The 27,972-nt window shown below is 42.0% G+C and overlaps 3 protein-coding genes and 1 long non-coding RNA gene across 4 annotated transcripts in view; 2 read left to right on the top strand and 2 right to left on the bottom strand.

Moving 5' to 3' along the window:
- The window catches only part of LOC142050762 (histone H4), a 223,180-nt gene that overhangs the window by 16,070 nt on the left and 179,138 nt on the right, over positions 1-27,972 (top strand). The window lies entirely within an intron of this gene.
- MGP (matrix Gla protein) overlaps positions 1-27,972 on the top strand; it is a 228,501-nt gene that overhangs the window by 109,100 nt on the left and 91,429 nt on the right. The window lies entirely within an intron of this gene.
- AGBL3 (AGBL carboxypeptidase 3) lies at positions 2-22,984 on the bottom strand. The gene is made up of 13 exons (XM_075079578.1): positions 22,901-22,984; positions 22,073-22,177; positions 18,122-18,260; positions 16,816-17,595; positions 15,183-15,345; positions 13,975-14,101; positions 13,337-13,434; positions 13,100-13,179; positions 11,892-11,958; positions 6,893-6,950; positions 2,617-2,665; positions 1,141-1,349; positions 2-496 (listed from the first exon to the last, which is right to left on the bottom strand). The coding sequence occupies exons 2-13, from the start codon at positions 22,125-22,127 to the stop codon at positions 237-239; spliced, it is 2,085 nt and encodes a 694-aa protein (XP_074935679.1). The 5' UTR covers positions 22,128-22,177; positions 22,901-22,984; the 3' UTR covers positions 2-236.
- Positions 22,979-25,942, bottom strand: LOC142050659 (uncharacterized). The gene is made up of 3 exons (XR_012658082.1): positions 25,916-25,942; positions 24,317-24,377; positions 22,979-23,055 (listed from the first exon to the last, which is right to left on the bottom strand). It is a non-coding gene; the product is annotated as an uncharacterized LOC142050659 (long non-coding RNA).

Here is a 27,972-nt window from a genome sequence, read left to right as displayed (position 1 = left end):
ATATTGTTTAAGACAAAGGATACTTTATATTCAGGAGAGACTCCCTGCTACACTGGTCCTTCATGTGGTAAGAGAAAATTGATCTGTACATTACGCAGGGTGTGAGAACTATTTTTCAGGAAAAAAAGAACACGAAGAATTTTGATTTCTGCAGGTATCTACTGTCTCGCTGGTAGAGTCATAATCCATAGCCAAAGTCTTGGGAATTGTTTAAGCAAATCAGATACAATACACTTTCATGTGCCTTCATTGGCTGGAGAACTGGGGCTCCAAAATACACCCCGATATTTTGCAGCACATTGTCTGTTCTTTGCTTCAGGCAGTAACGGCAGAGAGAACTGCAGTGTGTGTTGTGCCTGGCAGGATTTACTCTTCCCAAAATTTACATCTTGGCTTGCTGTCCTGGTTTGCTTGGGCCTTGTACTTTTTGAGGGGAGCCTCTCCTTCATTTTCCTTTCTGCCTTTTTTGGATTGCTCTTCGCACTATGATCATGACCTGAGCCAAAAAGAGGAAAAAACAAATCTGTATCAACTACCACAGAGTTACTACTTACTAAAAAAGTACATGGCTTTTGTTTCCTTCACAAGAAACTGTGGTATTATGACTAAAAGAGAGCCACAGCGTGATTCAAAATCTTGTACCAAAATGTGGAAACTTCAGCCATAGGCACAGGACCTGGTGTTATTGCTCCAGTGATATGATATTCTATTGACCCCCTCTGGAAAGGCTAATTCCAACATTTCACAGAATCAGACTGTATATGCCTTTATGGCATGCTGATACATATGAAAAGCAATTAAACAGTGGCTAGAGCCTCTCCCACCAGTAACTGCAGAAGAGCCATTATCCTTTGCCATTAGGCTGAGATTTTCCAAGCTCTTTTTCTTGGGCTGTTCACAAAGACGTTAATGAGCTTCTGGACCTCAAGTGTCTCAGCCAGGAAGCTCTACGACACCAGTTCTGGTATCTGTCACAGTGTATCAGCTGCTGCTGAACACGTAGGAGTTTTCCAGGACTGCTAACGTACTGCTATCTGTCTTACGTCTTTCAGTACCTTGAGATAGCTAGACCAAGAAACCCACCAGACAGAACTAATCCTATTCTTTGGTATATTTCTAATAGAACAATAACTGAGATACCTTTTAAATATTGAAATGTCTCCTCTGTAGACTTGGAGACACTTTTGCCATTGTGTTTCTTCATCTTCTGGGAGACCATATTAGAGCTGGATGAATGGAAATTTTGTTTTCTGGATAGGATTGTATCTCGGCACACACCTTTTCCCGCCTCCTGTGGCACAGATGGCTTTTCATGATTACCTTTAGCATCATGGGTGAGACTCTCAGAGCTAAAACACACAGAGGTCAGGCCAGAAAATATTTTACCTCCACACAAATTCATGACAAGATACACATAAAGATGACCGTGCAAAATAGAAAATCCTTACAAGTAAAATTCCTGCTACTTTAGCCTGAAGCATTTCCTAAGAATCATATGAGGGAAAAAAAAAGGAAAGAAAAATGAAAGGAAGCAATTTACTGTATTTCAAACTACAACGAACCACAATGCCATCATACTATCTTAAGGACACTATTGCCAATGTAATGTAGCCACTATACCACTATCCTTTCCGTGTCAGCCAGGAGAACCAATCACAGAGACAGCAGAGGGTTACCTTATCATCACAGAAGTAAAGACAGACACCAAAGACATTTCTTTCCTCTTTTATCAGGAGAAAACCTGAAATTTTGAGGTTTGTGTAGCAAAGTCCAAGCTGGAGTCCGTGAAATCATTTAGTGTGAACAAATTAATATGTATTATTTCATAAAGTGTTTGTGGCAGGATCTGCTGCGGTCCAACTAGCTAGCTAACTCCACTTTGCTCTGTTACCCAAGAGGAGCCACATGTACACTTGGCAAGACACAGAACATTTTATGCTATCAGTAGGTGGGTACTTATGAAAGTAATCAACACTGACTGTGAGTGTTACTGCCACGGGGCCTTGTGCACCCATAAGAGTGTACAACCTTCACTGTTCACCCCCAAAGCACCAGGACCTAGAAGTGAAGGGAACGCTCTACCAATGAGCTATGCACCAGCACCGTGACCATATTGTGATATTAAGATATCCAGCCATTCCACACTAGTAAATGTCTGTTTTGGACTGCGTGTGCCAGCTAGCCTGGATTTATTTTCTCACCTCTGCCCTGTTTCTTAGTGGCTGCACGGCCCTGTCTTCTCCCTCCCTCCCAAGGCAGCAGCAATCATCCCTTCCTCCAGAAAAACACCGGATCAGTGCCCTGCACTGGTGAGTCCAGCAAAGCAGGAGACAGGAGCTTCAGCTATGTGCTGAAGGAGGGTGTTCGGTGCTCCAAATGAGATGGAGGAAAGAAGATTCTCTGCTTCTCTAATATCACCTTCCACTGCAGTCTCATCCATGGGATGAAGTGGCCAAGGACAGCTGTCTAGTTTATGAATGAAAACCAATGCTGCACAATGTCAGAGGAGCATAAAAAGGAGGAGAGTGGATTTGCAGAGAAATCAGGCTGGGATCTTTCTCTTACTCCTGCTTTGTGAAAAATCCTAGAAACCTCTAAAATATAACAGTATCCTACCTGAAATCAGCTCCTACTTGTTTGGCAGAGGCTGTAATTGGCAATTTTACTGTAAAAAGTAGAAAAAATAATACTGAAAGTGCATATCAGATCTCTTAAAAAAACCCCAATACAATGAAACATCCAAATTTTGTCTTGGCAAGTTCAGACTACATAACTGGCTGAGGCTGATATAGTTACCTACTGTAACTCTACTTGCTGTAACAGTAAGCAGACATCGCTGGGCATCAAGCCATTTACTCAGATGACTAGTTGTGGGGATTAAGACTTTCTTCATATTGAGCAGATTCCAACTCACAAGCCTATCTGCCCTTCTTCATCTGTTGCCTAATAAAGACTATTTTGGGAAAAAGCCATTCTAGGTAGTTCTCACTGAAACTGTCCCACTGTGCGTAGAACTGTAAATCAGGAAATGAAGGTACCAAAGGCAACATGATTATTTTGTTTTGGTTAGCATGCGCCTCTGTTGAAGAACATGTTCTCAGTCCCAGTGTCTGCTCCAAGGAAAGAAAGTGTTTGACATTCAAATGACACTGGACTAGAGTCATAACAGACAGCTCCAGAACACGAGTACTATGTCGAGCCCCACTGGTCAAGCAACATGGCTGAGAGTGGGAGAAAAGATCTGGTGCCAGCTGATTCATCGTGACAGGTGGCATGTGTTCACAAGCTGCTCAGCTGCTAGTGCTCACTGCAGGGTGCTGGCTCTGTAAGAACAAGGTGCCCTGGGGCATGAGCAGTGTCAGCACCTAGAGAAGCCAGTAGTAGTGTGGCAGCCTCCAGAGTGGTGGTGCCACTGCATTCAGGCAGCAGCTGAACAGGGGTCCAGTGCAGGTGAGATAAAAGTACCTGAGTGACAGCAACCTTTAGGTTAGAAGCTGTTTCTTCAGCTACATATATAGCACCTCCCGTCACTACACACCCTACTGATAAGAAATCTCTGGAAGAGCTGTAGGAAGGGAGTAAACGTGATATAAAGTGTTTTACGGACTGTGGGATAGTACTCCAGTCAGGATCTAAAAAACACAGTAACAAAATATTAAGAGTCAGGATTTGTTTGGTTGGTTGTTTTTTGTTTGGCTTTTTTTCCTTTTTCCCTTCCTTCCTCTAAGGAACATCAATTCCAGGAAATGCTAGAAGAACATGATCTGTTACATTTTTACCCTTGGGTAGGGTACACAATAGCTAGGAACAAACAGCTGCAGCTGGGGAAGAAAGTGCTTTAAAGTCACCTAAGATTGCAAAAAGCCTATAAAACCGCATCCTTTATTATCTCCTCTTTGGTAGGCAAGCCCTCATCAGTCTTAACACTTAAATGTACTCAATTGTACTGTACTTAAACTGTAACTGGACTGCCTGTCCCACAGAAGCCAGCTACAGCTGTAATGATTTGCACCCAGGCTTAGAGACTGGCAGGGGTGGAGTCACTTTTAACTTAATTTTTCCCTCCATTCTGCAGGTGGCTCATGTATCTTCTTTCTCAAGACATGGATCTCCAGCGTGTCGGCTCCTGCGACAGGCATGGCCCCGGCACTGACAGCAGGTGAAGACCAGATCTCCTCAAGTGGCAGTGTCACTGCTGCAGCCCAGGCTCCTGGCCTCTCTCTCAGCATGACCTGACACAGCAGATGCAGCTTACCACCTGGCCTTGGACCAGGTTAGCTGCAGCTGGCTTTAGTGGTACACTGCAAATACCTCACCTGCGGGGTATGGTGAGGCAGGGAACTACTGGGTCCGTGGTCAACTGGTGAGATGAACCAGGTCTGACAGTCTATGGGGAGTCTCTTGGGCATAAATAATATTTACAACATTTTGAAGCTCCTTTTTTCTAAACAAAGAGGTGCCTTATACTGTAAGATAAAGAATTTCATTAATAATATTTAACTCACCTGACCAAAATAAAATAGGGATGGCAAAACACAGGAAAAACCTTCTGATTACATTTACATAGTTTAAAAAAATACATTAAGAACACAGGATCCCCTCAATCAGTGAATCCAGTCCTCTCCTATCACAGGCACATACTTCCTACAAATCCTTTCACAAACAAAGCATTCATCTGTTAGTTTTCTAGCTACCATGCCACTTTCTTTTATTTTTTAATGGTTAAGTTCTCCAAGACAAAAACAAAGTACTCATAAGGTAGAATAGTTCTGGGTGCATGTCTGAGAAAAACAAGACAGGAATTCAGAGACAAGAACAAAGTTATTACTAAAACATACTGCTACAGCATGACATTGTTAGATTTTCAGCACCCAAAGTGAAAACTTCAGATGAATAAGGATTGTCCTAGAATAAATTCCAGTATACTTAAAGTAGGCAGGGAGTAAGTAGTATGTTCTCACAGTCCTCTGTTTAAGTGATCTGTGATAGCTCCCTATGAATCTATACAACTCACAGATTTATATTACAACACAGATAGTATGTATGACTATTTTAATATTTCTCATCCAGTCCTCACTGAGGAATTCTAGATCTCTGCTTATGAAAACAACAGCTGATGTACTGTTTTGTATAATTCACTGACATGGTATCTGGAAAAGATTTTAAAGATTTTATATAAATGAGAAGAATCATTTTTTTTTTTCTTTTTGTAACTCTTGGAATATTTCATGAGGCTTGTTTAACTGCGTAGGAGAGGCCAGAACTGAAGAGAAATGTACTATTGGCTTTGCAAAATTTTGCCAATAATACGAGCTGCAAGAATCTAAGAGAAGTGACACAAAACTGTAATTAACACTGCTCAGAGGTGTTTATTGGAATAAATAAAAATTATAATAATGGCTAAAATCAATGGCACTATGGGATGAGGACAGGTAGCCTTGTATTCAGGACATTTCTACTTTGCTACTTTCTTCATAGGTTAACTTGCTGATTTTGTATGCTTGATAGCGGGCTGTTTCATGGCTTTGTGGGTGTCTGCAAGGCCTCAAAGTCTGACACTAGGCATAAAAAATTCCACTGCTTTTCAGTACTCTGTGTACAGCAACATCTTCTGTTAAAACTCTACCAAAAACTCTATCAAACGCTATCCTTAAACACCTGGATTGAATAAACTCTACGTTCCTGTGAAAAGCCTATTCTGTGAAACATTAAAATTATAAGTTTATGAAAAACATAAGAAAAACACTTAAAGCCTGAAAGAACCACAGATCATTTAATAATCCATTTTGCCTATCCTGAAAAATAGGCTAGCAATTTCATTCAGTTTTCTGTGGACCCTGTTGTAGATTGTGTGTTTGACTGAAGCGGGACAGAGAACCCACTACACCTCCTGCAGTTTGCACTAATGGGTGTTCTGACTCCCTGCCAAAACATGCATCTCTCATTTCTAATGCAAATTTGTCTGTTATCAAGTGCTGTCACAGCTTCTCATGCCTTATTTTTCATGGACTGAGGCTGTCTTTGCTACTTTTAGCTACTCTACTGAAGAAGGTCCTTACATTTTAGGAGACAATTTTCATCCCATAAAGTTTCATTTCATCATAAAGTGGGCTGAACTCTCTTAAGTGTCACGACAAGAGGTTGTCTCCAGTTCTTACATACTTTGGGGGGTTCTCTTTTGCATTCTTCTTTTTCAAAAAATTCTTTAAAATAATGATGACACCAGAAGCAGTCAAAGTAATTCAGTATTAGTCTCAAAGAAGTTCTACAAAGAAGTCAAGATAGCTTTTCCCTCCTCTTATTTTCACATAGGCAAAAATTGTATTTGTCCTCATGGTACAGTATGAAGATAAGTCATGTTGAGCTACTTGTTCACTTTGACACCTAAATCTTTCCCAGATTTTCTTGTGCTTGCAATGACACAAGTCCTCCAGTTCTGTTTCCTTAGCCTCTGCATTTGCTTCTTTCATTTTGTCTGTACTGAAACCAAAAAGTGCTGGTTGATACCAGTTTTCCACAGGATTTGGGCTGCCTTGTTTGACTTCAATGAATGTTTTCTCCTCTAGTCTCTCTGGAACAATGAGCACATTATTACAAATGTGTGTACCTTACTGCCAATAGGAACAAATATTTTTTCACCTCTCTGGAATTTGCCCTGGGTTCAGTTTTCCTCCAGTGAGACCATTTGCAATCAGTCAAGCAGAGTGTAATAATGTGATGGAGACAGTTTAAAATAAAGAAAAATGTGCTCTTTTGAATGCTGAGACTGAGTGAAATCACAGCCAAAGAACTCTGTACTTATCTTTTTGGGACATACCCTTTACTGAGGTTTGGGAATATAGGGGAAAAAAAGTCTTATTAGGATTTTAAGAATTAAACACATAATGTTTACCTTTTTTCTCTTGGTCAAGTACCTGAAATATCTTATGTTGAGTTTCAATGCTTTGAGTCTGTGAAACAGAATAGAAATATGAATTATTAATATTATTAAGTTCCAAAAGATTGAATGACAAAATGGTATTACCATCTTTATGATCAGACATTTCATGGCTTGCTCAAGGAGTGTACACTAGGTTAGGACAGGGGAATCTTGGTAAGGGTTCTATAACTATTGGGAAAACAGTAAACATGTGTCGTTGTTCAGCCTCAGTCAGCAACTAAACACCATGCAGCCGCTCGCTCACACCCCACCCCTGTGGGATGGGGGAGAGAATCGGAAGAGCAAAAGCACAAAAAAACCACCTTGTGGGTTGAGATAAGAACAGTTTAATAATTACAATAAAATAATTATAATAATGATTATGACAATAATAACAATAATGATAATATAAAAAATTGAAAAGGAAAAAAGGAAAAAAAAAAGCCCCAGAAACACAAACGGTACAACCGCTCACCACCTGCCGGCCAACACTGCCCGTCCCCGAGCCGCGATTGCTGCCTCCCTCCCCTGGCCAGCTCCTCCCAGTTAACATACTGGGCATGACGTTACATGATATAGAATATCCCTTTGGCCACTTTGAATCTGCTTTCATAGCTGTGCCCCCTCCCCTCCCAGATTCTTGTGCACCCGGCAGAGCTTGAGAAGCTAGAAAAGTCCTTGACTAGTACAAGCACTACCCAGCAACAACTAAAACATCTGTGTGTTATCAACATTGTTTTCATACTAAGTCCAAAGCACAGCACTATGCCAGCTGCAGTGAAGAAAATTAACTCTATCCCAGCTAAAACCATGACAACATGTAAAGATCAGGCTTCTCCCTTTTCCTCTTTTTTCTCTCCCCTCCCCTCTCCTCCCCTTCACTCATGAGGGACTATTACAGTTACAAAGAAAAACAATTGCAAATAAACATGATAATCACAATGCCAGAAGGAACACATGTAAGCAAGCTGCTCAAGATTGAATTCCTTATGCTGTTCTGTTCAGCAAATATTTATGAACCTGGACACAAACATATCATATTGACAAGGGACCTCACTTCCTACTCAATTTGGCTTGTTTATTTTTAGTCTGGGAACCTGGGGAGCCAGGCTTTCTCAGTATTATTAATTGCCACTGCTCTGTTTTTCCAATGTAGGGGCTTCTGAAAAGGAAGACTGGCATAAAATGCAGCTTGGGAAGCACTGGTCTACCTATTGAATCAATGAAAGCAGTAATAAAGCAGCCAGCATTATAATGTTTATGTACATAAAAGAATGCTACCCATTAAAATATTAATGTGACATCCTCTTTCCAAATGACAGTTTGCTTTCTCTAGGCAACAATAACAGTGCTCCTGTTTTACATCTGAGGGCCATATAGTTTTCTAGGCTGAACATCAGCAAACTGCTGTTGAAGGTTATGTACAGCTCCAGCATGCATTTCTGTCAAAAACTCTACTGTACTTGTGATATTCCTTGCTATTCGCCTTTTTCAAATGCCTTTAAGAACTTCCATCAAGAACAACAACAGAAATTTTGGTCTTTTGATATAACCACCTTAATTAGTCACTGAAGTAGATCCACATGGGAAAATGCACATAATCATGAGAAGAACAAAAGAAAAAAACTTCTTGCAGGAATTGTGATGTACTGTTCTTTCAAGCTCATTTGATAAACTGTTGTTACTCTCTTTACACAGTTACAGTCTCACTCTGATGTGTTTTGTTCCTAGTATATATCCAGCAAAAGTGCTTTAATTCATTGCATGAAAGATGCATGAATGCAATTCATACAGTTTCATTGCATGAAAGATGTCTTTGCCTATGTTTCACACAGAAATGACAGAAGGCGGCCTAGTGAAGCCGCACTTAACTAATAGCTTTGTAAGGTATACTGGTGTTTATAAGGCATACCCTTACAGAATCAGGCTCTTAGGTGGCCAAAGCTGTGTTCAGTCCTGAACATGCTCATCCCCTCCTAAGACAGGCACATGATGGGGTGGGCTCTATATGCAGAGATCTCTGCTGGAAAAGCCTCCTCTTTATTATTTATTAAATTAGTGACTCATTTCTAAAGTGCAGTCACTTTTGAAATAGGGAGGTTTGAGTAATCCCTTAAAGCTGTGATTTCACACACCTCTGAGATCTCCTAAGAGGTTCCTGCTACTGAAGGAGAAAGTCTCTTTTGCTTTGTCCTTGTTCCTGCCCCACCCACTCCAAGCTCTGCCACTTTGGTCCCTGCTCCTAGCTGTGTTATCCTCCAGCCTTTAAACAGGCTCTGATGCTTAGAAAGATCTTCTGTGAGCTGATTTAACTCATTAACCCAGAAGAAAACCTTCTCATTCTTTTTGCTGGGTTTGTTTCCCATTTGATTAGTGTGTTAAACTAGGTCATGGCAGGGACTGAACATCAGAGGGATATAAGTGGAAGCAATACACAGCAAGGAATGTGGCAGGAGGAGACAAAGGAGGACAGAAAGTGGCTGTTAAATGGCTCACACATGGTATGAAAAGCCTGTCAGGATGAGGAAAATGCTAATCCATTATTTAGTACAGACCCTGAAGTAATTAAGGTTTAACAAAAGGTCTTGTGTGGGTTCTGTATGGCTCTTCTCAAGTGTTTCTAGGAAGGCATCCCTGCCCTTCTCTGTTCTTGGTTGTTTCTTTTATGTATATTACCAAGCAAGTCTACCAGGTTTAAAGGCTAAACTAAATGGACGAGAAACAATACCCCAACTTTCTGCAGTGGTCTTCTGTGTTTGTCTGGACTTTGGTTATCTAAAGCAGTGTTACACCCCTCCAATTCTTTTTTCTGAGTATGAAAGCCCTCTGAAATCACAGTTATCCAACAGGGTTCCACAGTTCCCATGTCATCTGGATAAATCTCATTATAGGGCCTTTAATCCCAATCCCTGGGATGAATACCATGCACAGATGTTTTGCAACAAGCTGTTATGAATGAGAGTTACGTGGCAGCCTGCTCAATCTACAGCTTAGTCACAGTCTTCAGGCGAACCCGCCTGCCTTGCTTCTATGTACCATTTATAGACCACAAGGAAATGGCGCTTATGGATGTCAGAAAAAAAATGAAATTGATCCCACTGACTGGCGTGGTGAGAGTTTCGACACAAACAAGGCTAATTTTAGCAAAAGAACTCAAAAAGCTCATTGGGCAAATTTTTTTCAAGTTGCCAGTCCTCACAGCTGCCAGCCCCATGTCACACTCCCATGCACAGGCATACTGCCAGCCAGATGAGAGGAGGTGGGTCAAGAAAGCATGAAGGGCTGAGAAGTACTAAAACACCCAGAATACTTGGTGTTATCCTGAAAATGCTGCTACCTTTACAGTCCATAATAACTTTTTTTTTTTTAAATGCAGCACGGGGAAATGTGCCCATGTGGATTTATCATTTACATAGAAATAAACTCAGTCCCAAAGGTAGCATTGTAAGAACGAACATGACAGAGGGTTCATTAGGGAAAAAATATCTCAAAACTCATCCCTTCTCTGCATACTTTCACCAACTCTGTGCTACCAGTTCTTGGACCATGAAAATGAGACTTTTCATCCAACACACTACGCCTGACCTTCTGTAACTAATATAGTCCTGGAAATACCATGGCATCAGTGGTGGGAATTCCTGCTTTGTTCTTTAGCACTGAACAGAACAGGGGAACAAATTTCAAGTGTGGATAAACATTAAAAGTCAACACCACCCTCACAGCCCTTCCATCAGAAATTACTACCCCCAAGGTGGGCTGAGTGAATGGAAAGTCTATCTGGACTTCACCTTCCTTAGGTACAAAACCCAGTAGCTTTGCTTGAACTCTGGATGGCATTGGGACTAAATGGAACTGTTGGACTTTGCACAAACATGTGTTCTCTGTATAACTCCTCCAGGGACAAATGTCTCCAGAGAGGGGCAGAGCACATTAAGGGGTCCGTGGCAGCTTCCCTCAGCACAAGCACACTCATCAGAGCTTATCTGACTACATCATGTTTCAAACGATCATCTCTCAAAGTAGATCTAAAACACCAAACCATGCAATTTGTCAACCAGCCCAGTAATCTGAAATGCCTATCTGCATGTTTTGCAAAGTCTTACAGGGTCACTTCAGTTTTACACACTCAGTACAGAGCCTTGGTACTGGTTTCCTCTTTTACTGTTGTTTATTTACTGTATTTATGTCACAGACAGGAAGCAACAATTTACAGGACTATTATCATTGGCTAAAATTCATCCCCAAGCTTTCTAAATGTAATACACTCACAAAAGTTTGTTTTGCTTATCTACAGGAAACATCTTGAGTAAATATTATGATAATCACAGGCACCAAAGAAACACCAAGTAAACAAGGACAAAAAACATGTTTCAACCCGTTCTTTCCAGCAAAACAAGAAAATACAGTTTTCAGGAAAATAAAATGTCTCATTGCCCTCCAGTGAAAGCACTTTGTTAAATCTGGGGCTACGTTTGCCTATGATATTAGAAGTAGGCAATGGGGTAGTCTGATGCTGACAGCTCTTAGCACCGGTGTGATGACTTGCCTGCATGTGTGATAGAAGAACACACTCCTGAACACTCTGAACTGGGTATCTGAAAGTATGGCTGACACCAGTGTAGATGGGCACCATACTTCTTGTACTTAAAGCTGGTGCCCTCCTCCGCCTCACCCTGATGCTGCATCTGCTTACTCAGCTGTACTGCAGAACCTGATAGGTAGAAAGCCACCTTCTTTTGGACCAAAACCACCACCTTCTGGACAATCTGGGTTAAGCTATAGCGAAAATTACTACTACTGCTTTGCACTGTTAATTCGGACTGTATCTCTATATGCTATTGATTTGTTAATTACTATTCTGACTGACTTAATCCTAAGGATCTTCAAAATAGAGCCTGTTAAACTCTAGTGATTCTTTCCCAGTGGCATTCACGATAGAGATGTAAACAGACAGGAAAAAGTCATAGCATACCTTAGTACCTAGTTTTAGCTGGACTGCAACAAGATTACAGGAGCCTGGGCTGTCAGAAGTTTGGCTGCTGTGAAAGACAAGCATTGTTTTGTTTAATTTCCAACTTCGGTGATTGCAAACAGTATTTTGCAGCATTCATTCCAAACATTAGCAGTTTTCTGTAGCAATCCTAGCTGTAGAGATGTAAATTTGTTTTCCACATGCCTGTCTTCCCGATCTAGGTTTTAGTTTTACAGACCTACAGCTAACCTGCAAAACATGGGCGTTGTCATCTGAGAGAAAGCTTGGTTACTGAAAGAGATGTGATCTAATCAGATGGCATCTCCTGCTTCTACCTAGGCTTCTTTTAGTTCTGCTTCACACACCTTCCCTCTCCCCTCCTAAATCCTCTCACAGAACACCATCCTCTTTCTTCACATCGTGCCTCCTCCTAGTTCTCTGATGACACATTAAGATCTGTGTCTCTATTTCCTTGCACTTCAGCAACAATTGTGAAGCTCAGCTCTTGATTTCTATACTCTGGGCACTTAAAGTTTGATGAGATAGATCCAACCTATTAATGTTTCCCCAAAAAAGAAATGTACAGAAGTTTTGTTCCCTAATAAATGACCATAGGGCCACAACTGTTCACACATAAATGCTCACCTCTCACAAACCACTTGCACAACTGATCTTGCAGTCACCTACAGTCTGCACTGGCACAGGAAGAGCTGTGCTTAATAGGTGCAGATGTTTAATAGGTGTATTGTTTAGTCAGCGTACAGATTCTTGCACTGCTATCAACTACCCTGAACTTAACACTTTTGGCTAAATGGAATCAGACTAGCATCTTCCACAGTTTATAAAATTAGGTTTACACAAAGCCAAAATAATATACCTTATATTGTGGCTAGATTGCTCTGCAAAATGCAAGGCTGAAAAAAAGCATACTGATTTAAGTGAAGCAATAAACCAAGCTTTATACCAATGTAGTTTCATTTCTCCTCAGGAAGGCCACCTGGGGTAGACACAGAGCTCTACCTCCAATGAACTGGCTATTAAGGTTTGGGTACAAGATTTGTATGCAATCTTTTAAGGAGTGTTAAATTAAGGAGTGTGACTATTAAAAGTCTAATTTTAGTAACATTTCTAACATTTACTCTGGCACTCTTTATGAGCTGCAGAGAACATATAATAAATTGGGGCGTAACTGAATAGTTCTAAGTTACCTGGAATCCCAGTCTAGGACATCAGAATTCAGGACCTTGGAGTTCACCCTTGCTTGCTGTTTCACTACTTTCTCGTGTTCCTTCAGGCACACATAATAATAAGAAACACCATAAATTTAGTCTACCACTTAAAGAAAGCAATTATCAAATTTATTATTGCTTGCTATAGAGTATTATGTTTTGTCACAGTAGGATGAACTGAGGCAGGAGAAAAGGCCTAGGAGTGACTTCCCTTACCTCGTTGTTATGAGCACAGTAGTTCAAGAGAGCATCACAGAAATGCTGTCCTATTGACTCCAAGTCTTTCATATCAAAATGGGTGCTTTGTCTGCAGCCTGCAGCATCAATAGGAGCAAGACAGAACTTAAAACGTCAGTCATCCTGCTGACTGCTAGGGATCTGTGATATTTCAGGATGGCGGCTGACTGCAAACTCACATACCTTTCACTGACAGATACTAGACAGGTCTATGACTGCTGGAATTCTATACAGATGGTATTAGAGATGATTATTCTGCCTATATGAACAAATCTATCCACTCAGAGTGGGTTAACTACAATGCACAGTTAACTGATTCCCTATTACAAAATTTCCTAAAAATACAACTGGCTTTAGTTACTGCTTTTAATTTGCCACCCACTCATGTTGTTCTTTCATGGTACATATGCAATAATGCTAGCGGTGGCCTAAAGGTTGCTAGGTGAATGCCCTAGTTTTAGTGTTTTTCCCAACTCTTAAATCGTCATTCATTTCTATCCAATAAGACAGAACAGCAACAAAGGGAAGGTAGCTCAAACTACCATTTTCCATGAAAAACCAAAAGTAAAGGTCATGTTTGATGATTCCTACTAAATAGCTGCAGGGAATTGTCTCACCCAACTTAGAGCCACAGATAGAGGCTTCCAAGGTGTAGCTGTTGTTGATGCCCATCTTCCACATTACCACTCGACCTGTGCCTTCTTTGCTCTTTCGTACTCTGAAACGGCAGTCTGGGAATGAGAACTTAAAAGACAAGTACAGCATTAGCCTTATAAGTAAGTAGGAAGATGCAATAATTCCATTTTAATCCTTCAAGTTTTTTAAATCTTATCTACCAGGTAAACAATTGTGAGTTTTCATTTGACTTGAATATTGCACAACATAGCTCAGAGCATACTGTTATTACTGGTATAATGGAGATGTAGGTGAAATACCAGCCCCTCGATTAAAAGTTTATTTAACTTCAAGGATTTCTAAGACATCTGCAAATAATTTTTTGTGTGACTGTACTTACTGTTTCTAAACAATCCTATATAGACAGCTGACCAGCTGAGTTACATACCCACATGCATATTTATTAAAAAGTTAGAATAGCTCTTCTCTCATGAGTTAATAGACCAACAGTTTGATGCAACTGATCTGGAGCTCACAACCACCTCATTATTGATATCTGAGGAAAACACCATTAGCTGCAAGTATGCAATGACATCTAGTAGGTTAGTTTGTGTGTTGTTTTATTCCTGAGCCTTTGCAACCTTTCTGGTTGAAAGGAAGTTTGATGCAGTCAGATTTTGCTGGAAAATGACCTATTTTAAAAGCCATCATTTCCTACTAAACTTTTTTTTCCTAATTGAAATATCTTACACAAACATGGTGAATTTGACACAATTTTCCACAGAAGCTTTAAACAGGATTCAATATGAAGAAATACTTTTCTTCTTTAGTTTATTTGCTTGTTTGCTTTTAATTCTACGATATATTTTCAAGCTGCATTTAATATATGAGTACACAATATTTAATGTTAGTTTTTTACATTGGTAAAACAATATTACTTTGATATTCCATTTTTTTCATTCTTTTTGAAAAAGTCTTTTAAAAATGCTAACTTTATGTCCCAATTCAGCATAACATATTTTAGAGTGCTGGAATTTCAGAGGAGTTAAAATTTTATATTCCTACCATTTCTAGTTTTAGGCAATTGAAGATCATTTTACTGGGTGAGGTGCAGTCTTTTAGTAAATGTGATACCTTAACAAAAAATTAGGGATCCCAGATGGTGCTTGAATTTTCAGGTGAGTAAACTTCTAGCCAGACATTTGCTTACCTTATCTGGGCAGCTCTTGCTCAGCAAGAGTGGGAAGACACGTGGATGCACATATGGTGCGTTTGCTTGCTGCTTTCCCTCACAACCATACATGAAGACATTTTGTTTCCTATTGTGACCATGGATGTCGCAATACAGAAAAACATCATGTTCCCCCATCACTCTGTAATACAGGATGACATAGAATACTTTATTAAAAGTGGTTTTGTACAAGTTTCATACTCTGAGCTCTAAGATAAACTTAAGTGTGCTAGATTAGAGCCAAACAGCTCCATTCCCTCCAGAATAAAACACTTGTCACTGCACAGAAATAAGATACGAGTGTGTGCATCATCAGCCTTTGTCCATATGTTCTCTCAGGCTGAGTTATACACATTCAGCTCTGTAGATATGTACGCGAGCATGTCATACAGCTGAAACCCACTACATGTGTTGAATAATACATGCTGTACAATTATGAGACTGAAGCATAAATGGCAGGGAATACTCTTTCCTTTATCAAACTGGAGACATCAGTTTTTATGATGTGCCAAGATTCTGCAATGTATTATTGCTTAAGTAACTTTTTAAAGAAAATTTGCAGGTAGACACATTGGGGTTTAGCAGCCCACAACCCCACTGCCAAATTCATGTCAAAGCAGAGCGCTGTGGGGAAGATGTGATGGTACCACAGCTTGTCAGCTGGGGCTTTACTCTGGGCAACAGTTGGAAATCCACAGTGGAGCTAAGAAGGAAGCAGTAATAAACATATCTGTCTCAGCCAACAGCAGCTGAATATGAGGCTGAAGGTCAGTAGCACTTCAGCAGACATAATTAATATTAATTACAGGGCATTCACAAGTGCAGGCTGTCTCCATACAGTAAGATAAAGAGGAATTCTCATGGAAAAGAAGGAGAGGCACAGTGCTCACCTCCTGTAAGCTAGGGATCTACATGCCACAACATTCATTTGAAAGAACATGGATCTATTTAAAATAGGTTGTAGCTAGATGAAAAACATTAAATGTACTAATTATGACACTGGCTTTTTGCACAAGAGTCTTGTTTGTATTAATTTGTAACAGAATTTAAACCAGAGGGGTTTAGTTTACTAGCTGAAGGTTTAGTTTAATACCCGAAGGTTTAGTTTTATATTCAGAGTATCAATGCCTCTGTGAATGGAAGTCTGCATAAGAAAGCAAACATATTTGTAGCAAGACATACAGCGAATTTGGCAATCTTTGTCGTCAAATGGACATCTGGGATCTATTCTGAACGTAAGTTCCTTGTGGGATGTGGGTGTATGCCAGAAAGGAAGAAAATCAGAGAAATAAAGAATTTGATAAGTAGATTTTGGCAGAGGATAGTGGGGAGAAATACGCTGAAAATGTTTTGATTAAAACTGTTTTACTTTGGAGATATAAATTATTACCAGGAATAGACAAAGGATATGGAAGGAGAACCTGCAGAGTACTAAAGAAAAAAAAAACCCACTCTGAAATGCAACTGAATGTAAACAAAACAGTCAGAGCAACTTGGGTACGGGGCAAAGATGTAAACAACACCAAAACAGCAAGGGACAGAGAAATCACACCAACAAAGAGACAGTGGAAAGGAAAATCATCTATTCTAAAAGGAAAGAAAATGAGGTTACCTTTCAATCATGTTTCGGGTATACCAGATGGAAGGATAACATTTCTTCATGTTAGATCTGTATTTGCGGTTCAAGTCCTGACCTGTTAAAGAACAGCGGTGATTCCCCACAATCACACCATCTGGATTCAACATGGGTACCACTTTGAAGATAAAATTGTCCCGCAGCAGTTGAGCTTCGCCTGAATCACCAAGAATGTAATCCAGAAGGCCCTTCATTATCCAGGAACTGTTCGTTTCTCCCGGATGCACCCTTGCAGTTACTATCACAGCCTTCCTCTCTGTGCTGTTGCCACTTTTTTTGGGGTTGGTGATAGTTAAAACATACACTATGTTTCCTGCCAGTGAATGGCACAAGATGTGAATCTTGCAGAATTTGGACTTCACTGGATCTTTAGAGATGGCCACCAAGTATTCCTGCAGGTTGGAGTAGGTGTAAGGATAGCAGTGGGCAAAGTAGCAGGTGTCTCCGTCATGAGGGAACTGGAATGTCCAAGTGAGTGAGAAATACTGACGTCTACCTTGGCCTGCATTGTTTTTGTAATACTTGATTTCATTTCCAGTCCTTCGCCAGCCAACCTTGTGTTTCTTAGCATCGGCTTCTGAGTACAACAGTGGCCGCAAGCCACATTTATATAAGCTGTTACGCTTGGTAAAGTTGACAATAGTGAAGCGATACGGCATCCCTGCCTGTGTATTGCTTACTTGGAAGTAGTACCACTGTGTGTGTCTGCTTGTGTAGAGGTCAGTGCGCAGGGTCAGCTGGTACTCAAATTCACTGCTGGTAGGCAGAAAGAAGACACACAGATGGGATGTTGGTTAGCACTGTAGTATGATGTAGTGTCAAATAATGCGGACTGCCATGAAAAAGCACCCTGCAGTGAATCAGGTGCATATCCAGCCTACATTGTCATAAATCAAAGTCTACACGGCTGCCAGGAAAAGATGCCTAATTGCACCAAGTGTGTCAATAATGCAACTGCTGTCTTCATTAGGATTTTAATAGTAACTAGGACTTCTAAAAACATACTCCACGCTATGCTTTAAAAAGAGGTGATTAAGAAAAGGTGTTCAGTTTGTGTGGGTGATTAGGATCTATAGGAAACATTCAGTGCTATGGAATGGCTACCAGACCATTTCATGTGAAGGTCACCTGAAACTACTTTTGAAGCTTATTCAACTACTGTAAAACAAGTTAAAAACACAGAGTAACACATCCTGCTCATAAACTGACAGCAGGCTGCTGATAATAACTACCCTGATAATAACTCCATCTTAATAGAAGAAAAAAAAGACTAGAAACTTACACTTTGACCACCTTCTGCAAATTCCCACTCTCAAACCGTGCTTCGAAGATCAGTGTGTTGTCCCCTTTCTGATGGAGGATCTGCTTCACGGGGCAGAGACCTCTCACTCGGGAATCCATAAAGCAGGAGTTTTTCTTAGCTAGGGGAAGGAGCAGAACAGATGCCTTTCATTTTAGGGAATACCTGCATCCTTCTGAGCATTCCTTCTAGAAACAGACAACTGAATGGAGATGAGCTTCAAAAGCATATCTTAAGTATGCGTGAAAGAAATTATACAAAGATTTTGCTGCCCATTCCTACTTAAATGTATGGATTTCAGACAGCCTAAGATCTGACTCTGTCTTGGAGGTGCCTGTGTCTCTCTCATGAGCAAAGGGCAATTCATACTCTGTACTTTGGCAAAGCCACTGAGCCAGGTGGAAAGACTCTAGGACTCAGCTCCTCCAGGTCTTTTCACCAGTCAAATGGACAACTTCTCTACTTAGAAATCATGTAGCTGACAACTCTTGCCATCAGTTTGTTTTTAAATCTCTGTATTCAATTATTCTAGTCTAGAAGTAAAAAAGATGATGCCTAGACCCAGCAGCAATCACTTCTATATTGCAAGTGACATTTTCACATCACATTTAGAATGCTGTGTGAGCCCATATGTCCTTTTGCTCTCCTCTGCTACTTTTTCCTCAGATGAGAGGCTCACAGAAGCATAACTGAACTTTTTACTACAATCTTCATTACCGTAGTTCATTAAAGACCAGAACTTCTAAATTTGCCATCAGGAAGAATTTACTTTTTTGGTTGGGAAGTTGCTTCAGTTCCAGAATATCCTTGGCATAATTTTAATGGTCAATGATCCTCCCTTTACAGAACCAAGGCAAGAATTATTTTTAACATTTTTTGCTTTCTCTGTATTGGCATCAGTATAGTGACAAAGGTGTGGAAAACTGGGGTAATTAAAATTTCTGTCATCTCTAAACTGTACCCACAAAATAGAGAGGGAAGATGCATTTCTTCTGCCAAAAGCCGGGAGCCCAGATATCCTGCTGCAGTCAGTGTACCCGAGCTGGCAGCTCCAGCCGACCTCAGTGGCACGAGCTGTGGTCTGATGCTTGGGTTAGGGACAGCTCAGGAAAAAGGAGGACAGGGGAAAACTGCATGTATTCCAGGCTGAAACTATGTTCTGTGAGACTGTGGGTTTTGCACTGCTGTTTTCAAACCGGCTGTTTTATCTGCCAGAATTGAAATTCCCCACCACATAACTTTCTGACTAGCAAAATGAAGGATTTGTACTGGTGGCCTGACACTGGTCACCAAGCTGCTGTATTCTCCGCTGCTGTATTCTTGCTTCTATCTCCTTTCTGCTGGATCCTCCTGAGGAGAAACTGCCTCCTTACCACATTGCCAGTTAGGGGGACTGACCCTGGGCCATACAGCGGGTTACAGCTGCACAGCAGCCCCTGTTCAAATCGGAGTTGTGGCTGCCCTTGCTTGACTGGGGCTGTGCTAGAGATTTATCCTGCAGCAGTCTGTCTTATTCTCTCCTGCAGTGTTATTAAAGCTGTGACAGTACCACTTAGGGAAGTCATGTAAAGCCAAGATCCTGTAAGTTGGTTTTTTTTTCATTCCTTGAATCACTGTTGCCATATGCAAAAGATGCCATATTCAGTGTATTGTTCTTCATGATTGAAGTTAGTACAGGGGTTTTTGTTAGAGAATGGCTGTTAGCTTTGCTGGCTGGGATACCCACTTAAATAATCACTTTCTGTTTAGCTGAAATTCCATTCGCAGTTTCTCTACCCTTCCCTTCCTCTTCACGCTCTTCCTTAACAATAAGGAAGAAAAATGTTTCAGAAGTTAATCCAGTAAAACTGGTTCTGCAAACACCTGTATCAGTCAAATGCTATAGAATGAAATGCATTAATAAAATCTGAGATTTCTATCATGGTATTTTGATGTTCCTGCATGGAAGTCACCACTGGATTGTATTTTATCTCTCTCAAATTAGATTTTAGGAGGGCCTGTAGGAACTCAGCAGCAGGTAGTTTCCAGACCGGCAATAACTCCCAGCTCCTGCTGAATTCAAATTCAGTGGGAATCAGGAGAGTGCCGCTGCTGTCCCCCGCAGGATGTGATGCTTCATTACATGCTGGTCGAAGTCTGGCACTCGGGTCATAAATCTGCGTAAGCGCAGATGCCGATCCTACATTCTATTTATCCTCCTTCTCTGCAAGGACTATTTTAGAGTTTAAAAAATTATATGCATTTCTATACAACTTAGATGGCAAAGCTAGCAAGCTGGCGGTTTCTGTCCCAGGAACAGAAAGGACAATATGAACTCCATGGGGCTCCAAAGTTCTCCTCCTCCTCCCACTGGCTCCTGACCCCCAGCTGGCCACAGTGCCCAGCAGCCCAGTTGGCACAAGGACTCTGCTCTCCCTGGTGCAAGCAGGGAAGGAGAACTAAAGGCTCCAGGGCTCTGAAGTTCTCTGCAGGTCCTGCTACCAGTGAAACCCAAGGCTAGGAGCCAAAGCAACACACTCAAGGCAGTGAATGTATAACTACACTCACTTAAAAACTCACCCTGTAGTCAACAAATACTATTACTATCCATATGTTTAGATACAGAGCCTTCACAGCTATAGCAAGCACTCATGTTCTGCTGCAGCTTGATGTTTGCTAGCTCAGGATTGCTAACTGCCTGTATCTGCCTGCACAACATCATTCCTCAGGAGCAGGAGGGAGAACTGGCCACACTTAAAGGCAGAAGTTTTCACCTCCTCAGTTGGAAAGTTTCATTAATGAAGTCTGAGAACCATGATACCAAAACCAAACTTTGCTAGAGAGTTGTACAGGCTGAAATACGAACCACTTCCAGTCACCCGTGCATGAAATTCAAGTCAGTAATAAAGGATGTGGAAAGTTGCATTTTTGAAGAACAGCAACTAAAGGACCATAACAGAAATCACTGTCCTTGTTTTCATGAAGGTGGGGAGCCGGGATTCAGAATGTTCCTCCACATCTTATCCCCTGCAATAAATTAGCGGCTCCAGTTGCAGAGGACAGAAGTTCCTTCCTAGTCACACAGTGGTTACCACTTTTCTTGGCCACCAAATGTAGCAACCTACCAGTAAGAGGTAGTACACCCATACTGCAGAAGTAGCTAATTTCCAATTAAACATGATGTCAAAGAGTAACACTGCTTTTCAGTATATTGTGACCTTTTACCAACTGTGTTGACCTCAAGAAGGATGCCAGGTCTCTTTCAGTTTTGTGCTGCTGAAATTTTTGTGGCCACACCTAGTTATCCTAATATTGCAAAATCATTATCATCCTTTCTTATCTATGTAGAAGTAGCCCAAGACCAAAATCAACAATTGCCAGAAGTTCCAAGTTCATCCAAGGCAACTGGATCAACTTAGCAAACACAGGAAAGAATAAATAACTCTGATGATCAACCAGTGATGGTGGAATAAGGCAACTAACTCCCTTCAATTCTGGCTTGCACAGACTTAGAAACCTGTAATCAAAACCACTACAGCAAACAGGATAATAAAATCTTCTCCCAACACAGACTTTAGCATTGATCCTGCAGTTACACAGCCCTCATCTTTTTCACTTTCTGTTTTGGCTGTTAAGTTATCCTTCGCCCCTCATATTTTCACAACAAACTCTCTTAGGCTAGTTCATACTGTTATTCACTGTGAACAATGGCTTGAGCTGAGCTGGACTTTCTGAGGTAACTAACACTATGAGCAGAACTTACGGATTATGAGCCAGCTGTGTAACTGATTTCCTTCCCTATCTATAGGAAAACAATTTATTCCCAAATGCCATACAATAACAATAGAAAATCATATTGATTTCATCAGGCTTTGAATTAGGTTGATAAAGGAGATCAAAACACATGCTTCATCTACATACAGCTGACAGCAAGATTCTTCAGGATGCTCTCACCTTCTCGTAGATAAATCACAGTGCCTTTGTCAGGAGTTTGGTATGGCGGCATCATCTCCAAACCTGTTGGAGTGTACAATGGCTCTGGGGTAGTGGGTATCCAGTCTGAAAGAGGCACGCAGAAGGAGTACAAACAGGAAGATTGTATTAGGATCTTTGTAATACTAAGGACACATTGAAAAGCACTTAATCCTATTTATACCAGCTGCACATAAAGGAATAGGAAGTCCCCTTCTGAACCTCATTTTTTTGGATCTGTGAACAAATCCTCACTGTAACTCTAAATAAAAATACTTACTGATCTGTGCATAAACTAACTTTTGCTGTGCAAACTTACCTCTGTTCCCTGTACAGCTTCCTTACCATCAGTGAGGATGACAATGGTGAACATTAAACAGCATTGGTACCATTAGGAAAACAGATGCTCCAACTGCAGAGTAAAGTCATTGATTGCTGACCACACAGACACTGCGTGGCTACAATGCAGTGAAATGTATTTCTCCCAGCAAAGGACTCCAGAGGCTGACAATTTGCAATAAATGACCCCTCCCCTCCATCAGAATGAAACCTTTGCAATGAAACCACTGACCTTAGGACCTAGAGGAGCAGTGGGAGGAAGCCAGGAAAAGGGTGTGAATAAAGCATATGTATAACAAATTCAATTGCACTATTTTTTTTGGTCTTCTGTAGCAATTAGATCTGGACTAATAATGATTTGTCTCTTAATATTTCACTTACACTAATAATAAATTCTTGGCTTTATTTACATATAAGGTATGCTTCCTCTTTGCCCATACACAAGATGTTAAGCATAACACAATAACTTACCAATGTGCTCAATTCTGTCCCTGATGACTTCACATTGCTGTGGCCAGTACACCAGGGAAAACTGACTGGCAGGTGACGAGTCATCCGGATTCTGAGGCTTCTGAGGATGGGGTACCACTGCCTCTGAGTCAGGCGATAACAGAATCTGTTTTGCCCTTGGAAAAAGATGCGCACAAACGGAATCTATAAGAAAGTGAAAGAACCCTCACATTAGTGTGAAATTAACACAACTAAGCACAGAACAATAAAATTACATCCCACTGAAATGTAAATTTAATGCTCCACCCTACAAATTACACTGAATTTAAAAGTAGCGTTGAATGAACAGTTAATTCATTAAAACCACAAAGCACATCAAGTATTCAACTGCAGTGGGGAAGAGCTTATTTGAGTTCCTATAGAAAATGTTGGCACCTTTATTATTACTGCTTTTATTACTAGTGTGTTATGGTAGGGCTTACAGTCTCAACGTCCGAGTCAAAATCTGTGCCGCGCCATATTATACAAACAACAAACAAAGCTTATTCCTACAAAACTTATCATACGCAGTGCATGTAACAACAAGAAAGTACTGGCTAACATGACAGGAGAGGCAACAATCTGATGTTATCATGAATTTTGTAAAGAAACAGAGACATCTGGAGGATGTGGGGCGGGTATCTTTGCTTATCAGCAAGGAATTCTTCAAAGTTATGAGAACCCACTTGCATGAAAACATGACAGGCACAGAAAAGGCTTTGAAAAAAATCTAGTAATTGGATGATTGGGACTGCTGGTATGATGCACTGACCACAAAACTGCCCTGAGAAAATTACTTGCCTTTGTCATAGATACGAAAAGATCCCCTTTCAAAGCATTCCCTGTCCTTCCTACTATCTGCTTAGAGCAAGCCAAAAGATAGGAGTGTGGTTTCAGGGGAATTTTTTTTTTTTTGTATTTGCTTTGGGTCTGAACCGCATACCAGCACCTGTAAGCCTTTTACCAGAAAAAATTTCTCATCTCCTTTAGACCTGTTCTCTAGACCTGCCTCTCCCCACAACAAACAAAATAACATAATAAGCAAAAGCGCTTCACCTGAAGGATCTGGTTTCAAGTGTTGATGACATCATATGTGAAAAGTAAATGAATTAAAACCAAAACTGCTGAACCTATCTTTAAGCTCCAGTGGATACCTAACTAATGAACACCTGGTTACTAGAACACCAAATCAGTAACTGGTGATCAAGGGCATGCTGCAAGATGGGACTGATAACTACTTACCTAGGTTAAGAACCAAAAAATGTCACTAGATCTAATTCCGATTTTGCTTAGAGCTTGACAGTTACGTGAGTACTAATACCATGCCCCTTCCCCTTTTTTTTTCCACCCTGTGATCTTACAGGGAAGATGTAGGGGAATAATTGAAAGGGTCCTAACCTGTAGAAACAGCACACTGCTGACTGTCTTCTGTCACAAATGAGTTAGGGGGGTCTTCATCCTAAAAAAATAAATTAAAATACTAAAATAAAATTGAAAGTCCACAGTAGGACAGGATGCTTTTGTTTATTTTCAGAGAAGAGCTGCCTCTCTTTAGGTTTACTTTACGGCATGTGTATGTATTAGACCAAATCTGCATGGTCATGTCACCTGTCATTATTCCTGGCTGGTGCTCAAAGGAGACATGCTTTCACTTGTCCTCTTTTGCTTCCCCAGTACCCAGAAGTTCTGCAGTGCTAATATTCCTACTGTTGTGTAAAAAGGTAGAGTGGAAAACTGATATGACAAAAAAAGTTTGGTTTTCAGCTACATAATTAGCCCCCTGGTCCCACCCATCATACAAGCCTACTTATGTAAGAGCAGGAGAGGCAATGGAAACTAATCGCTAGGCCACCCCTTCTGGTGGCAGCTCAGATATGCACCACAATTATCCCAAAGCAATAAGGACTAGGACAGGGAGGTGAGGAATTTGATACTGGGGAATTGAGGCGTAACACTTGGCATAAATTAAAAAAACCACCACTCTGCAGCCAAAGTGCACATGGGCCATGAAAGGCAATGACTGCCCTGAGTTAAATTTCAAGCACATTGGCAAGGCAGCACACAGACAACACTGCTTGTCCCCTTCACTGTGCATAACATGGAATGTTTATTTCCTGGGTTTTCAATCTAGTCTCCTTTCATTAACATCATGTTCAGTTAAAACCTGAATTTCCTTCCTGAAATATGAATAAACGCTGATAACATCAAATGCATTTCACAGCTGGTAAAAATACTCTCAGCTTTATTTACTGCTCCTGTTTACATTCACCACATTTGTAAATATAACACAAGGCTTCTAAAAATCTGCTAGTCCAGTAGCTGATCAGGAGCTTGATTTTTACAGGTTAAGAAGTCACAGAATCATTAAGGTTGGAGAAGACTTCTAAGCTTATCAAGTCCAACTGTCAACCCAACACCACCATGCCTCCTAAACCATGTCCCCAAGTGCCACATCTACAGGTTTTTTGAACATCCCCAGGGATGGTGACTCCAACAGCTCTCTGGGCAGCCCGTTCCAATGCATGACCACTCTTCCAGTGAAGAAACTTTTCCTAATATCCAATCTAAACCTCCCCCGGCACAACTTGGAGGTTGTTTCCTCTCATCCTACCGCCAGTTACTTGGGAGACCAAGCTCAGAAGAACTGAAAATAGTTCACCAACCAAAGCAGATAAAATCATAGTGTTGAGAAGGTCGAGGGTTTTACTTTGCTCACTGATGAAGAGCCGTACTGCTCTCAGTAACATGGATAACGCTAGGGGTGAGTTCTCAGGACAGGGATTTGCGTAGTGCAATATAGACCAAGGCCTCAAAATTTAGTTTATGGACAAGCGTGCTCTGCGGTGCCTCTCGGGTGCCTGCAGAAATGGCCCGTTACTGGGGCCGCTTACTGATTTTCTTATGAAAGTAAGAAGCAATTGCTTCTAATGAATTACAACTAACTTCCCCGTGACCTGGGACCACCTCGGTCGGGGAGCTGCCACCGAGGGGACTTACTGAGCTGCCCTCCTCCCTGGCGGCGAGACTCTCCCCGTCCCGTCCCGCTGCCGCCCCCCTCCGCCGCCGCCGCCGCCACCACCGCGGGGCCCGGGCGGCGGGACAGGGCATCCCGGCGAGGCGGCGGTACCGCCGGGATCGCTGCCCCCGAGGGGCCGCTGCCGCCCCCCACCCGGGATGGGAGCCCCCCAGGTGCCCCACGCACGGGCCGCGGTGCCGCGGCGGCAGGGCCCAGGCCGCCCCCGCAACCGCCCCGCTCTCGCGAGAGCTGGGTGCAGGCCGCTCCGCCGGGGCTGCGGGAGGGGAGCGGCGCTGGGAGCGGTGCCCGCGATCCGTGTGAGCGCCGCCGCGGCCCGGTGCGAGCCCCCGCAGCCCTGCGTGAGCCCCCGCCGCCCCGTGTGAGCCCGTGTCGCAGGCCGGCTGGGCAGCGGGGGCCGAGGCACAGGTTTGTACAGCCCACCCCAAGAGGCCGGAGGTGCGTGGGTGCACAAGCTGTGCGGCCGCTGCCCTGCGCCTCCTGGTGCTTCTGCTGGCTTGGGCTGTGCGGGGAGAACGGACATTTTCCTTCTGTTACATGTCAACCTTCGTCCTTTTAAGTCAGGGAATGCAAGCAGCATAAAACATTGCAATAAAGTAAATGTAGCGTTTACAAATCCTATGCATTCACATCAACAAGGCAACACCTGTCCTAATTCCCATTAACTGCAATACCCACAACCTGGCCCGTAAAAGCATAACCACTCCTGGTTAATGCTCATCCTCCTGTACGGTTGAGGCGGGGTGCGGAGCGCAAGCGTGTGGCTGCAGCACTCCCCAAAGTTGGCTCTTTACAGTCCGTACTGCAGTAAAATGACAGTAAGCTAGTTGCTAGTCTGGCTTAGACTCCTAAGTGTCCTCAAGTGTCAGACAGGACCAAAGGCACCAGTGTTTTGACTTCAGAGACTGCAAATGTGTGGCACATACGTCACGCTGCTGCACACCTGTGCAGGGCTTGATGAGCGTGTGTGCTGAGCTGATGCTGCAAGTGTTGGGCTTCCCCTGTGCATATGCCACACACATGTTTGTGCTTGCATGGTGTGTCTCATGCTCCTCATTCTGTGCAGTAAGTCCAATCTCTCTGGAAAATTCACAGGCTGGGAAATCTGGGCAGAAATTGGGAAACCAACATATGCTGAATCATTATGACCTACTTGCAGAACTCAAATGACAACCTGTGATTTTATTTACTTTGACCCCTGCTCACACCTCCTTCACAATTTTGAAGTACACTTTGAAGAGGCTTAAACAGGCAGCTCTGATGGGTTTACACATGGGCTATGGCCTGACAGACACAAAAGGGGATACATCTGTTTTGGACTCTCTGTGCCTGAGAAACAGAAGGAGACATTTCCCAGTCTTCCCATTCTTCTTGTAGAGAGTACCTTAGGTGCCTTCTGTAGGGTTTTAGTAGCCCTTTCATGGACCAAAGATGTTCTGCTCAGTAATCTGTTTTCTAGTTGCTTGTTACATTCTGGCCATTACCCTAGCATTTCAGTTTCACAGCTACAATAATTTCACAGCATTGCTTTTGTCTAGTATAGGTAAAAGGAGATGTAGGAGGTTGCACTGAGGTTTAGGTGTCATTGCCAGTGCCACAGCAGGGGTCCAAACACCACAATTCACATGCAGTGTGAATCCTTCTTCTTTGTTGTCTTCTCTAAGAGAAGGCTGCCCTCTTAATTTCTAGCTTCCTTGCTGTAGTTCTTTACCTTTCTAGTGCTGGGATGGCTGACTCCCAAACAAGCTAGCTTCCAGGGCAATGCCTCTGCACGAGGCCTGGAGAAGTGCCCAGAGTCCAGAGCCGGGGCAGAGACCACCCAGGGCCCAGGGGAGGGAGGGCTAACCTCTTTGCTGACCAGTGCCAAATTTGTTTCAGAGCCCTACAGCTCACTTGCTGGTGGTAGTCCCAGCTCGTGATGGCTAGCCTGGTATCAGTGCCTGTGGTTGACCATCCCTGGCTGAGGGGATCAGAGAATGAAGAAGAGCAGACCTATGCAGTGAATTCCTAGGACTATGTC

Source organism: Phalacrocorax aristotelis, chromosome 1, assembly GCF_949628215.1.
Source record: "Phalacrocorax aristotelis chromosome 1, bGulAri2.1, whole genome shotgun sequence".
Classification (NCBI taxonomy): Eukaryota; Metazoa; Chordata; class Aves; order Suliformes; family Phalacrocoracidae; genus Phalacrocorax; species Phalacrocorax aristotelis.
The sequence above is the reverse complement of the archived record's forward strand: the minus strand, read 5'-3'. Positions and strand labels throughout refer to the sequence as shown.